The 15,625-nt window shown below is 38.3% G+C and overlaps 1 protein-coding gene across 1 annotated transcript in view; it reads left to right on the forward strand.

Moving 5' to 3' along the window:
- Positions 1 to 15,625, forward strand: part of plxdc2 (plexin domain containing 2) — a 176,281-nt gene that overhangs the window by 51,270 nt on the left and 109,386 nt on the right. Inside the window, exon 2 of the mRNA XM_036596551.1 lies at positions 11,967 to 12,154. Coding sequence (XP_036452444.1) covers positions 11,967 to 12,154 — 188 coding nt within the window. The remainder of the gene's footprint in view (positions 1 to 11,966; positions 12,155 to 15,625) is intronic.

Below are 15,625 nucleotides of genomic sequence, written 5' to 3' on the forward strand. Positions count from 1 at the left end.
TCACACTGTCGGAATAACCGTCAAATTCTGAAAGCCAAGGATCTTAACCTTCGTTTTCACCTGTAGTCGAGTTCAAAGCATTCATCTGTAAGTCCTTTTTAATTTGAAGTGAGCCATTCTGTTTGTTCCTGACATAATTTTTCTTGTAGTTATTTCTGTCTTTGTGCCCTAAAAATATTTTGTCCTTAAATGGAAACAGCAGTACGGTGATGAACGGTGTTACGCAGCCTGGTACATGTGTTTTATTTTACTGTGTGTTGTGAAATAAATTGAAAGGCTGGCAGTTTTTAAGTGCTATTGCATGTGCAGGCTTTGTTTGAATGACAGATGTTTGTACAGATGTTTAAGAAATAATTACCAGTATTAGGATTTATTGAAATTATGGAGTTTATATTTTTCAACCTAGTGGTGTAACTAGGATTGTATGGACCCCAGTGCAAAACTTTAAAGAGTAATTACACACTAAAGCTCGTAAACATCGTCACTGTGAGAACGAAGCCTCATACCTCCCAAATTGCAATTTGACAGGAGAAGGAAAAACATTCTTAACTTGTAATGCAAGTAAATTTGAAAAGATTTTTGCAAGTAATTTTGGACCCATTGGGCCTTTCATTCTATTGATCTGTTCATCACAACATTTTAACATAATTCAAACAGTTTTCACATTATGCAAAAAAGTAAAAAAGGACTGTTTTTTGCCAAACAAAAACAGTATATTGCTTTGTAATAATAAATGTCATCAGTCCTCTTGTAGTCTTAACAGTTCTCAAACTATCACATTAACATAATTATTGTGGTCAGTTCTGCGTTTACAGCGCCTCCTCTGCTATAGGTGCACATGATGAAGATCAGCACTGGAGGACGGTTATCCATCACAATATACAAATAGGTCAACCAATGTTGCCGCCGTTTGATGACGACACTCTCCTGGCACTCTGCTGAATAAATATGAGTTTGAAATATGAGAAGCAGACAAACAGATAACCAAGTTGTTGTCATTCTCATACAGAAGGTTAGCAAAGTGAAAAAAGTGAAACAATTGAATGGTTTTACACTTTTTTACCTGTTTAGACCAGAATTTACCATCATTGCCATGATGTTAAAATCTATTTGCCCATCTATGGGATTTTCTTTTTTATAGCACCAAACTAACAATGGTGAATGTTCACTTTCCCACACTGGCTTTAATACTACCCATTCCATCCAGGTTTTCCGTCAGTAACACAGTCAGTCAATTACGGAGCAATTGTTGCAATGAAATGTAGTGTTTCTGTTTAGTGGTTAAACAATTTCTGATACAGCAAAAATTTGACAATATTTACTACTTTTTGCTTTTAATTGTAAGATTGGAATCAATTCTAATACCCAGATATTTGCCCCTGATAGCACAATAAGGAAGATACATGTCCTAGAGACATGCATGCGCTTATTCAGCATTACTGTAATCACATCAGCAGGCTACATTTGGAGCACAGTGAAGTCGAGGTGACAGAGATAGAGCAGTGTTACTTTCTCTGTTTACTTTTCTTTGTGTTGTAGCTTTCACTCTTTCTCTAGCTCTGACACACACACACACATTTTCTAAACCGCTTATCCTTGTGGGTCATAGGGGGCACTGAAAACACAGAAGGCAGGAAACTCCCTGGACAGGTCGCCAGTGTGTCACAGTGCAGACACACATACATATGTAATCTCATATAATTCTGATCAGGCGATTATGTAATAATAAAATGAGACTGGCCTTGAGTTAAGATAACTTGTGAGGTATGTTGTTAAGAAATCAGATGTGAGTATTGGGTGTACAGTTGTTCCAGTATCTATTTGATGGTCCCATTAAAGATTTTAGGGTGTCCAGTCGCGGCAAGCCCCACTGTGCCATGGGGCCTAGTGCGATAGCCTCCACTGTAAGAAGTTACGCTACTGTTTCAACCTTTCCTTTCCAGTTTGAGCGCTGAAAGAGTAAATAAAGAAGGAGAAAAACTAGCAAACTGTTCCAGCATAGAGGCATCTCGACTTGCCGCAGCCTGACACGCTCATTCACAAGTCATTTATCTCACTGTCGTACACAAATGTCTGTACACACGCGCACACGCGCATATGCTCACACTCACACGTTGTTGGTGTGGGCCGGGTAGAAGCACGCTGTCAGTGGCATTGAGTCTGGCTGTCAGTCGCAGAATAAATACTCAGCAGGCCTCTGAGAACTGCTGAAGTGGAGAGGGAAAAATCCCTCTCTACCTTTATTACCTTCTACCTCTTAGTTTCCCTCTCCTGCAGTATTCATTTCCCAGTCTATGGCGCTGAGTTTTTGTCTTGCACCATATTTATAGCATTGCCCTGCTGTGTTTAGAGGTTTGTTAGCATTTCATACTGTTCACACAAGATTTTTTGCCCTTTTCAGAAAGCTGTTTTTTAATCTGTCATGAATAGCTCTCTTTATGTTTTGTTTAATTATTTCTCACTCATTTAGTGCTTTAAAACCAGAGGAGAAAATCTGTGGAAAGTGCACTGCATTTTTATGAAGAGAGGTTAAAGAAACTTGCAACAAAGACAGTGTTAGTGTTTAGTTGCTGTTCAAATGAAACACTTTTAAGGCAAATTAATGCATTTAAGGCTAATTAAATGCATGCTTATGTTATAATTAATATATAGATGTATGTCAAAGTTTGAACAACCCCAATCAAATTGCATGTTTGTTGATTTGAAAAATAAGTTAACACATCCTCTACAGTGAGCAAATTTAGATATTACATAGTTCTACAAATTTTTGTGCACAAATTTTATTTATTATTATTGATAGCATAAAATATAACATGTGCCATAACTTTTGCACAGACCATATATATATATATGAACTCCTCTACACTATTGATATTGTGTTGTCATTGCGAGCTATAACAGAGTTACTTATCATAAAATATATGTGTGCAGTTGCATCTTTGCCATATCTGTATAAATAAAATTTCAGAAAACGTGACCATAATATTTTAACAGCCTGAAAATTCTTGTGGAAAAATTTTTGGTTAAATAAACTGAGACTAAAATTGAATACATTGAAATCATTAAGTAAAATTTACATTAATAAAACTAAATATTATATCTTATTAAACACAATAAAATTAGAAAAATTCAATGAAATGATATGTGAAAAAGTTAATTTAGTTTGAATATTGTCTACATTCAGCATAATTTATAAAGTGATGAAAATTTGCAGACTCATTACTCATTTGATTGTCACCTGGAATGCACAATAAAAAACATTATTTTTTAAAATTCATTAAAATAGAAATATCTTTTTTTTGCCAATTGACTTTTTATATGTATGTAATTAGAAATTGTGGCATCTCAAAGAAAGTGCATGGTTTATATTGTTAATAACATATTTTCGAGAGTGACATTATTGCGTGACAATGTTGTAGTCTTTACAGGCCAAAACAGAGTTGCTTTGCATTCTGTGTGCACGCTGGGCAGTGTCTCGAGGTCCTCTAACTTGTCAGACCAAATTTGCACTCTTGCTCATACACTTCAAAATATTTCCAAACCTCACATTTTTGGTGAGGTTTTGCAACAGCATTCAGAGGCGATGCAGCCCTTGTTTACTTTGCTAGCTCACATAGGGTTATAATGATGCACTCAACTCGATATGTTGTGTATGATTCAGTATTCTCACATAGACCTGTGCCTGGTGGCAGTTAATAAAGTTACTGTGGTAAAAGCCCCAGTGATAGTAAAAAACTTGTTTATCACCAGCTTAAAAAAAATGTATTGATTTATTTTGTGCAAACCACAGCAAGCCAGCAGTATAATCCCACACATCAACAGAAGTGAGCTGTTAAATATTGGGTGATGTGATATCCTACATTAATACAACATTTACTGAACCTAACAAAGATGAGATTCTTCTAGGAATGCAGTTGTGCTGGTGCTGTAGGTATATAACAAACCTGTAAAAAGCCTCTGTGATACACCAAACATTTTAGGACATCCTCACACCACAGCAACAGGTTTAAGACTGAAAAACGACTTCGGTCTCGGGAAAAACATGACTATAAACTTGTCTCAGCTCTCGTTTAGCATGAGAAATGGGTCACTTAATGGCTTCAGGTAAAATAGCTTCAGAGAAGAAAGCAAAGGGCTAAGTGAGTAAGTTCTCCTGCATCGACTTCAGTGTAGGAGATGTCGAAAAATTACTGGACAAAATGGTAAAACAAAGGAAATAAAATCTCCACCAGCCTGGTTTAACTGTTAATGAAGATTATTTTCCACAGTTATCCGAATAAGAGGGACTACACAGGCCTCTCACAACATCTTGAACAAAGTTTTAAAAAAATGTTGACTGCATCCATGTTATTGTACAAGGACATGATAGAGTGAGTTGTTGATTGGTGCTAGTTGTTTGCAAACTTTGCTGCTCGACCAGTGCAGTTGCATTCAATGCCATAAATAACTGAATGGCCATTCTTCATTATGTATTGTCACTTCTCCACAGTGAACACTGTCACAATTTTGGAATACCGACATCACAATGTTTCAATGTTTACATTGTTACACCCCGATTATTTATGTCGTAAAATTAAAGCACAGATGGGCTAAAATAAAGGTAAATTGGCCAACTACCATACATGTTAGCAGTAATTTAGATGTAAATGTAATTCATTTCATTACTAACTGTAGTTAAGTTTGTAATTCACTTAAATAACTATGTAATGTAAATCAAATGAAAACAATACTTCTAGAATGGAAGAAAGTGTTTTCCCAGCTTTAGTCATCATCTGCAAAGGTTGACTGGAAGTAGTTAATGGAACTGAGAGGCTTTCAGGGGTCAAAAGAAGACGATATACCATCCGTTAAGAGAACAAGAGAATTAATGAAACAAAGGAGGAAAGGAAAGGGATTAGTTTCATATGAAAGGAGAGAGAAAGAGAGAGAGAGAAAATATATAGTAGGAAATGAGAGTGCGACTCAGTTCCTGCTGTGGTGGTCTTTCACAGCATGCCATGCTGTGGCAGGGTCTGTCGCTGGCCTTCAATTGGAGCGTCTGACAGTAACTCCTATTTCACCTTCAGCTTTGCTTTTATATATAATAGGCTTTATATAAAGGCTTTGGCACCAAGAAGACTTACTCGCATACTTACTCACTCACGACTTTAAAAGAGCAACCTGGAGCCATGGAGCTGCAGAGGAAAAAGTGCACTCTGCGGAATGAGTCGCAAGAGTCTTTCTGAGGTTTTTTTTTCTTCTGAGAGCACTTTTGTCCTGTGCTTAGGTGCTTTGGCGGAGTGGGGGAAAGATTAGGCCGCCCCAAAGATGAATGGAGGGACGGAGGGATGAATGGAGTGGGAGAAATGAGATTTGGCCTTTGAAGAAGGATTGCAGCTTTGTTTCTTTCCCTCATTTTAAAAGAAGTCGTTCCGCTTGGGGAGTGGTGCGCGGATGAGGAGAATGAGCTGTTATGTATTTATTGTAAGATTAGCTTCTAACAACAATTACACAGAACTACATAAACTTCAGTTTCAGGCCTGCTTTGCTTTGAAGTTGAAGGAATATTTGTTGACTGGTCTTTCAAAGGATCATCCCACCATTACCTCAGATTCAGCTGCCCTTACTCATCAAAGTTGCTTACGGTCAGGGAGGCGGAAATGGTGGGGGCTGGGAGGAGGTTGGGGGTTGGGGGGCAGTTCAAGGGGCTGCAACACCAGGTTTCAGGATTGTTTGACTGCAACTGTAAAATATCATTCAAAAACCATAATCTGAGCATAGGAAAGACCTATATGTGCTTTTTTTTAAGTTTTTAGTTTCTATTTTACATTTTCATTTAACCATTTCCAAACTTCTCCTTATGACAGTATCAATTGTAGTTATCATCCAGTATCTGCTTTGGCGTATGCATACTTCATTATGTTAAATCAGGTGTGCTGGTGATGGAATTTAACAACTCCATGTGATGGCTGGGAGCACTGAGGAGAAATCTGCAAGCTAACTTTGTTCTTCAAACTAACTCACAAGATATAGCTCATAAAATACACTAACTTTTCAAAGTACTTGTTTTGAAAAGAAGAAAAGCTTTTACTGCTTATGTTTATTCATTTTAATGATACATGGTGATACACACACACACACACACACACACACACACACATATAATATATATATACACATATAATGCACACTTTAGAATTTTCTATATTCCTGCATAAATTTCACACAAGTCCTTATAGTAGATAAAGAAAAACAAATTAAACAAATGAGACAAAAATATTAGAAAAGGATCTAATATGAAATTTTAGATCAAATGTATGCAGAACTGTAGAAAATTCTAAAGGGTTCAGAAACTTTCAAGATCAAATGTATATATATTCATATGACCTACTTTATTCTCCTCCCGTGGATAGATAAAAAAGTGGACATTTCTATAGAATGACCCATATCGCTGCTGTCGAAACAAAACCTCGTATCTCCATTTTTGTCATTGTTCAGTTTTTTACATAATTTGAAAGTGCCTGTGGCTCTTTACCATGTGTGTAAATTTCATGATGAATGGATGATAAGAAATGGTGCAAAATTACTTGGAAAAATTTCTCTTTACACTGACTTACATTAAGAGTAAAGAATGTTTTTTCCTCCTACTGTAAAGTTATCATTTTGGAGATACAAGGTTTTGTTCCAACAGCAGAGATATATATATATCACCATACATGTCTCTAATTACACAAAACACACAATGACTGTATGCGAACTTCATCAAATCATCCTAATATCATTAAAACAAGAATATGTCAATGATGAAGATTATGTCGATAATAATAATTATCATTGCACTTCTCTTATGAAAAGCCTGGCTAATTCAGATTGAATACTGTCAACATTGTACATGATTTGTAAATGTTTGCACACATGAATGTCTGTTGGCTTAATGGAAGTGTGAATAGACAAATGATTGAAAAGCCGGCGTGTAACCATGGCCGATTCAGCAGGTGTAGAGACCTCAGTGCTGTGCTTGTGTCTGTGAAACAGTATTCCACAACAGGGTAGATTTTTAATGGACTACAATCAGTGACTCAGTGACCCCTCATAGTCGATCACCCAAGGCGTGTTTGATCTGAAGTTGTTTCTTTGGTCTTGCACTGGAACTATACAGCTAATGTAGCTAACAAATAATAGAAACAGTGAAGATGTTACGTATTTTCTAATAGACATACTTAAGTGGTAGTATGACGTTATCTATAAAAAGGAACAAAAGTGCATTACATACACTCTCCAGAAATATGGTTCTTCAAGGGTTCTTTAGTAAAGACAGTGGTTCTATGGAACCATAGACACTCAAAGAACCATTTGCATGCTTGAACTGTTCTTTGCAATGGTGAAATGGTTCATCAGATTGATGGAGAATGTGTTGTATGTGGTTCTATACAGAACCTTTTTGAAAATGGTTCCATGTGGCACAAAAAGGTTTCTTCTATTGTTATAATGTCAAACGAATAACAATAGAAGAAACCTTTTTGGTGCTATATAGAAGCATTTTCAAAAAATTAAACTAACATCAATCTGAAGAATCATTTCACCATGCAAAGAACGCTTCAAGCATGCAAATGGTTCTTTGAGTGTTCATGGTTCTATATAGAACAATTATCTTTAATGAAGAACCTTTGAGGCACAATCGTTTTTAGTTAAAACTAAAGTAGCAGCCATTTTGAAGCTTGAGTTTTGCCTGTACTTTTGTCCATTTCATGTAGACAATATATTTATTCATAAGCAAAGATTTTTAGGGTATACTGAAGATATAGAGATGCATCTGTGCATTTAAAGACTGTTTACTGTTGTCTTCATGAAAAGTTGCTCTTGAAAAAAATCACTGCTTGAAAGGACGGTGGACCAAATTCTTCATGGTCTTGGTATAGAAAAGCTGAGGAACTGAAGAAGAGTGAAAGCTGGGCGTCAGCCAGCATTTCAGACACATTGAAACAACAGAGAGTCTTGCATGGTATTTGGCAGGATGCAAATACAGTACGTGCTCTGTGAGCGGACTGGCTGATTACACACTAAAGCCTATAGAACTCACACGGCAGTTTTACTTGGTTTATATGCAGTAAATATGTATGTTTATGTGGCTTTGTGTGAAATGGGTTGTGAGATACTCAGCGAAACTGAACATTGTCAGCTGAGTGAACTGTGTGTCAAATAGCTCTAAAATGCTCGTGAATCTAACTGAGCAGAAGAAGCCGTTAGTATGTTGGTGAGTGTGAGTGCTGTCACTCTGAAGTAGCCCTCAGGGTTTAATAACGTGTTAATTTAGCTTTTACTGCTGCATGATTTTTGATTTATTACATACAAAGCTAAAAGCTAAATGGAGCAGAACAAGATATGTTGTTTTCTTGGAGAGACAGACTGGAAGATTCCAGGAAGTTAAAACATATCTGTTCCCTCACTCTCTCTTTCTCTTTCCTTTCTCTCTCTCTCTTCCCTCTGTCTCTCCCCTATCTCTCTCTTTCTCTCCTTACTTGCTTTTTCACTATTTCTTTCTTCGCTCTGTCTCATACTCATTCTCTCCCTCCTCCCTCTCTGTTTCTCTGTGTCCCATCTCTCTCTGTCTGTGTCATCCTGTCTCTCTCTCTCTCTCTCTCTCTCTTCTCTTTCTCTCTCTCTCTCTCACCTTTCTGTTTCTCTCTTCCCCCCTCTCTCTGTCTCTCATCCTATCTTTCTCTCTCTGTCCTCTCTATTCCCCTTCTCTCCCTTTCTGTCTTCTCTCACCCCCTTTCTTTCTCTCTCTTTCCTCTTCCCTTAGCTCTCTCTTTCTCTCTACTCTCTATTTCTCTCTTTCCTCACTCTCTCTCTCTTTCACACTTCTGATGCACATTATGAAGTACTTAAGTCAGCAGCTACTTTAGCTACTTTGGCTGTATTTTCATTATAAACCCTTCATACACACTCACACACACACACCCACACACACACACACACACACACACACACACATACACAAACATACACTCACAAACCTCTTCTGCCTCTTTTCTCTGAATTCACTGGAAAGCAGCTTAATGGGCATTGCAGAGAGAGAGAGAGAAGCTAAACAGGGCTTGTTAATTAAAGCTGGGTCATGTGACTGGTGAGAGAGGCAGTGTTTTTGTTTATGGAGTGCCTCCATTAGCATAAGCGTCTGGCCTGGAGCGGCAAAGAAGGGAGACCTCGGAAAGCAAGAGAGACAGACAGCAGACAGAAAACAGGAATGAAAGCAGTTAGTGAAAGAGTGCAAAGTGGATTCAGTGGAAAGAAAGAGACAGATCGATGAAGAAGGAGAAAAAATAGAGCACGCTTGGGAATGAGAAACAAAATGCCTTTAGATCTCCACATTCTTTCAGATGGAAAAGTCTCATTTAACCATGAAAGAAAAGAAAAAGGACACACAGTGTCATACCAGCATCAGTGACTTTACTGCTTTTACATTCGACAGAGCCAGTTATGAGAGATACCTTCAGTTTAATAGTGAGACCGTTTTTCATGGACTGTCCCAGTTCAAGATTCTACTACTGCTTGACCAATGTGAAAAGGCTGCTTGAAGGCTCAACATACTGATCTAATTTTGCTTCAGAACAGCAAAGAACCAAAAGTTTCCAACCACACTGGAATGTTTCTGACAATTAACCAGAAAGGACTGACCATTAGCCGCTAGCTTAAGTTCAGGCTGATTGTTCTTATAGTCAGCATTTTGTGAGGATCTTGTGGAAAGATCTCTTCAGTAAATGTTTCACCGAATATGAAGACTGACATATACACTCACTGGACACTTTATTAGGAACCCCAATTTACTCCTACTTATTCATGCAATTATGTAATCAGCCAATTGTGTGACATCAGTGCAGTGCATAAAATGCATGCAGATATGAGCCAGCAGGTTCAGGTAATGTTCACATCAATCATCAAAATGGGGAAAAAATCTGATCTTAGTGATTTCAACCATGGTATGACTGTAGGTGCCAGACGGGCTGGTTTGAGTATTTCTATGACTGCTGATCTCTTTGGATTTACACACACAACAGTCTCTAGAGTTACTCAGAACGGTGCAATAAAGAAAAAAACATCCAGTGAGAAGCAGTTCTGCAGACAGAAATGCCTTGTTGATGAGAGAGGTCAGCAGAGAATGGCCTGACTGGTTTGAGCTGACAGAGAGGCTACAGTAACTCAAGTAAACATACTGTACAATGTGGTGAGCAGAAAAGTATCTCAGAACGCACAACACATCAAACCTTGAGGCTGATGGGCTACAACAGCAGAAGACCACATCGGGTTCCACTTCTGTCAGTCAAGAACAGAAAGCTGAGGCTGTAGTGGACACAACTGGACAGTTGAAGACTGGAAAAATGTAACCTGGTCTGATGAATCTCAAGTTCTGCTGAGGCACACTGATGCAGAAAAGGTCAGAATTTAGTGCCAACATCATGAATCCATAGACCCAACAGAGTTCAGGCTGGTGGGGCTGGTGTAATGGTGTGGGGAATGTTTTGTTGGCACACTTGTTAATACCAATCAGTCATGGCTTGAAAGCCACAGCCTATTTGAGTACTGTTGCTGACCATGTGCATCCCTTCATGGCCACAATTCACCCATCTTCTAATGGCTACTTCCAGCATGATAATGCACCATGTCACAAAGCAATGGTTTTCATTTTCATGAAACCAGTTTGAGACCAAACTGGTTTCATGAAAATGGCAATGAGTTCAGTGTTCTTCAGTCGCCTTCCCAGTCAACAGATCTGAATCTAATCTAACACCTTTGGGATGTGGTAGAATGGGAGATTTACAGCGTGAAAGTGCATCTGAAAAATCTGCAGGAATTGCATGATACAATCATGTCACCACAGACCAGAATCTCAAAAGAATCTTTTTGGTGAAACATTTTGTGAAATACATGCCACGAAGAACTCTTTTAAGAGCAAAGGGAGGCCCTACCCAGTATTAGTATAGTGTTTCTAATAAAGTGCTCGCTGAGTGTACATTGTCATGTCTGTTCCATAAAGTACTGACCAGAATTTGTTGTTATTTTCAACATTATAGCAGCATTGTTGTTAGCATCATGGCTAATAGGGCACTGCATAAACAAATGTATTTTGGGGTTGAAAATTAGTCCATATTTGGTTCTACTTGAACTTAAACAGTGCTAGTAAATCAGTTAATGAATTATGTTATTTAATGAATTATAAACTTAACCCAAAACTTAAACCTTAACCTAAGACTAGCCCTGGTCCTAATCCTAATCCCAACACCTATTACTGGGGGCTATCTAAATAAAGTGGAACCAAATGTCACTGTTTCAGTATGCACCTTATGGAAATTTCAATAATAAATAACGTTAAAATGTTCAATATTTAATTTAATAGCCTTTTATAGACTGAGCCTATAATTTATAGTTGCAAAATATAATTTGTAGTTTGATCAGAGTGTGCTTGTGTGCAAAGAATTAGGATCCTCTGTAGCTGTTTATCTTTATAACAGCCATTTTTGGCTTCTGGAGTTCTGTGCTGAGAATAAAAGGTGAATTTCTGACTCATGTTCAAAATCGCTTAGTTGAGAACAAAGAAACAATTCTGACTAGGAGCGATGACAACATTAGCAAAGCCGAGAAAGAAGGAGAACAACTGAAGTATGTGTGCGTGTGTGTGTGCGTGTTAGCACAGAGGCTCTAGTCCATTTTCCTGAGCTAATACCACTGTGTAAACTACACTTGTTTGCCTTTTATTCAACTTTGTACCTTTGTACCAGAGAATGTACAAATGAGTCCACTCTTATTAACAATGTAAATACTGCAGAACTGATGTTCTGTCTGGCCTGTACAAGGATAATCCTGTTGGTCATGTTTTAAAGGCTAATACTCTTTTTCTGGGTCATTTCTTTTTTTGAAACCAGGTATTTGTTTGTAAGTCTATTGTTTTTACTTTACGTAATGAATGCATCTCTCTTGTGTTTTCTCAGGTGTTTCCTACACAACGCTTCAGGGCATGGCACAGGCTGATGATGTTACAGTGGAGGTGTTGAGAAGGAGGCGGTGGCTTGTGTCAGAGCCCCGCCCAATGACCAATAACAGAGCCAGTCAGGAGAGTGCAGAGGATTTACCTGGAGTGCTGGACGACAGTGAGGCAGACAACAGCTCCCAGATAGAGGTGAGCTTTCACCTTTCAGCTACTTTCACCTTGTAGCTCTGATAATCTGTCCGGAAATGCTCAGTTCAATAACAATGTTCCAGCACATCAGTGCACCATGGCTATCCTATCCGTTTCCAATAGGAAGCATCGGTGCTGTCCAACATGGCCACACGGTGCGTGATGGGTCTGACAAGAGGAGTTTGGGGGATGTAGTTTATTAATTTTATGCAAATTGACCCAGCAAATAAGATGCGTGTAGCCCATTAGGAGGCAGTTGGTGTTTGGGTGATTTGTGTCTGCACGTGAATGTGTGAAACATCGGTTCCGCTTTTCAACATTGGTTCTATGACACAAAAGACCTCCGACACAAGCTCATATACTTAAAAACCACTGTTTACCTCAGAAATGTAAAATCCCAGTGGGAAAAGTGATCCGTCGGATGTTAATAAACTAATGATAAATACTACATTGATTTTCCAATTTCCATCACAGACACCCAGTGAGAGCAACAGAATCTGCATGTTCATGTTCTTAAATATTATATATCACCACTATTTTTATTTTTCCACATCATTGGAACATGGCAACTATCCTTTATATTGTGTGAAAATTTCATGATGACTGGACCAAGAGAAATGCTCCAAAATTACTTGGAAAAAACAAATTAACATTTACAGTCGAACTTATAAGTTTACATACATTTAGGTTGAAGTCATTAAAACTCATATATATCCACTCCACAGATTCCATGTCAACAAACTATAGTTTTAGCAAGTTGTTTAGGATATCTACTTTAAAAATGACAATCAATTTTTCCAACAAATGTTTACAAACAGATTATTTCACTTAAATTCACTAAATCAAAATTCTAGTGGATCAGATGTTTACATACAAGTTGACTGTGAAAATGACATCATGACGTTAGAAGCTTCTGATAGGCTACTTGATATCATTTGAGTTATTTGGAGGTGTATCTATGGCAGTATTTTAAGGCCTACTTGTCTCTTTGTTTGACATCATGAAAAAATCAAAAGAAATCAGCCAAGACATCAAAAAAAGAACTGTGGATCTCCTCAAGCCTGGTACATCCTTGGGAGCAATTTCCGAATTCCTGAATATGCAAATTTAACCACCATGGGGCCCCACAGCCATCACACTGTTCAGAAAGGAGACATGTTCTGTCTCCTAGAGATGAATGCAGTTTGGTCAGGTTACTGTTTGCAACTGCATATGGACACAAAGATCTTACGTTTTAGAGAAATGTCCTCTGATGAAACAAAAATAGAACTGTTTGACAATAATGACCATTCTTGTGTATGGAGGAAAAAAGGGGGAGGCTTGCAAGCCAAAGGACACAATCCCAGCTGTGAAGCATGGGGGTGGCAGCATCATGTTGTGGGGGTGCTTTGCTGCAGGAGGGATGGATGCACTTCACAAAATAGGTGGCATTATGAAGAAGAAATGTTATGTGGACATTAAAGCAATGTCTCAAGACATCAGCCAAGAAGTTACAGCCTGGGCGCAAATGGATCTTCCAAATGGACAATAACCCAAAGAATACTTCCAAAGTTGTAGCAAAATGGCATAAGGACAACAAGAGAAAGTAATAGAGTGGACATCCTAAAGCCCTGACCTCAATCCCAAAAGTGTGTGCGAGCAAGGAGGCCTGCAATCCTACACCAGTTCTGTTAGGAGGACCCAGAACTTGACCCAAGTTAAACAATTTGAAGGCCATGCTACCAAATACTAACCACATGTTTGTAAACTTTTGAGCCACTGGGAATGTGATGAAAGAAATAAAGCTGAAATAAATCATTGTCTCTAGTATTATTCTGTCAGTTCACATTCTTAAAATATGGTAGTGTCCCTAACTGACCTAATAGAGGGAATTTGTACTAGGAATAAATGTCACATCAATATATACAGTCAATGATTAAATAGTTCGTAATAATAATAACAATAATTATTGTGTTATTAACATGTTACCTTTGACAGCCTTTGCTATTTCATCGTTTGAAACTAAAACATGTAAAATTGTGAAAAGAAAACCCTGCTATGATTCAGTGTGTTTAGTCTTTTGACTATGCTATGAAGGTTCAAGACATGATAGGTCCATTTATGGTTTTCCATGCTGTTGCATTTCATTGGCTGATTATTCAAATCAGCTGTGTTAGAGCAAGGACGAGCACTTCTGCAGCCTTCCAGGACTAGATTTATGCACTCTGATTTATTCAGTGTATGAAGAACCAAGTCTGCTTTGCAGGGTGTCTAATAATCAAAACAATGGCTGCTGAATGGCAAACGTTCATTTGGTCTGATTTGGTGTGCTTGTTTGAAGCCTGGCTGTGGCTGTGTTCCTCGTCCTGGGGCGATATGCTATTGACTGGTGGAGCAGCAGAAGGAGGAGAGAGAGAGGCTGTGGGAAGATGAGAGAAAAGCAGAAGCATATTAGCTGCGTAGACAGATGTGCCTGTGTGTCTCATCTGGATAGATGAGAAGAAGCAAGTGCGGTGGGCACAGATCAGCTATTGCCTCCTTATAACAAAAAAACATCACAAACCTGTCATGCTCATCATGCGACCAGATCCAGTGACAAACTAAGGTTGTTAGTGCTAGGCCTTTCAGTTTGGGCCTTAATGTCAAAACATGATCAGAAAAACACCTCTACAATAATGCTCATTTCTGCTAGCACCTCTATGGGATTCTAGTAGTATGTTAGCACAAACCTAAGAGCAATTCACATGAACATTTTTGGCACAGCTAGCTACCACTCATATTCACGGTCAATCATGTATTTAGGCCCTTGGTCACCAACCCACTTCTGGAGATTTACCTTCCTGTATGTTTCACCTCCAACCCAAATGGAAGACATCTGAAGGCAATCATTGGATGAATCAGGTGAGGGCAATTAGGGTTAGAGCTATAGTCTGTAGAAAGGTAGATCTCCAGGAGCAGCGTAGTTGACCACTGATCTAGGACTTCCAGAAGGTCCACAGTGATATTTTGTCTTACCAAATTGGCCCCACCTATTGTAATTCAAAATGTAGGTTGATCCCTCTGTCACTTCCTAATTATGTTGGTGGTTAATCTGACACATGAGGCCTTCAGCTCCTGAAGTCCTAACCAATGGGACAGGTAGCATAGCTATATCTAGATACGTAGACAGCAGAGCCAGTTTAAAGGAGAGCCTGGCCACTTCCTATTCTTCTCATTGTAAAAAATGATGTCAAAATGCTAGAGGGCACAAGGAACTCCTCAATGAAAGGGGATGAAATGGAGCTAAATGGCAAAAAAACAGAAAAATGAACTTATTTCTAGCCATTTATGCATGAATTTACTTTAGATTTGCAATGTAGAAGCATTTATTCCATTAAAAAAAACAATGGAAACCAGTATCTTAGCATTTTTCTACAGCAAGAAGGTTTTGGGCAGTAGGGTGCTAGCATTAGTGCTGATTGTGCTGTTCTTTATTGAGAAAAAAAGAGTATT

This window comes from Colossoma macropomum, unplaced genomic scaffold, assembly GCF_904425465.1.
Source record: "Colossoma macropomum unplaced genomic scaffold, Colossoma_macropomum, whole genome shotgun sequence".
In the NCBI taxonomy this organism is placed as follows: domain Eukaryota; kingdom Metazoa; phylum Chordata; class Actinopteri; order Characiformes; family Serrasalmidae; genus Colossoma; species Colossoma macropomum.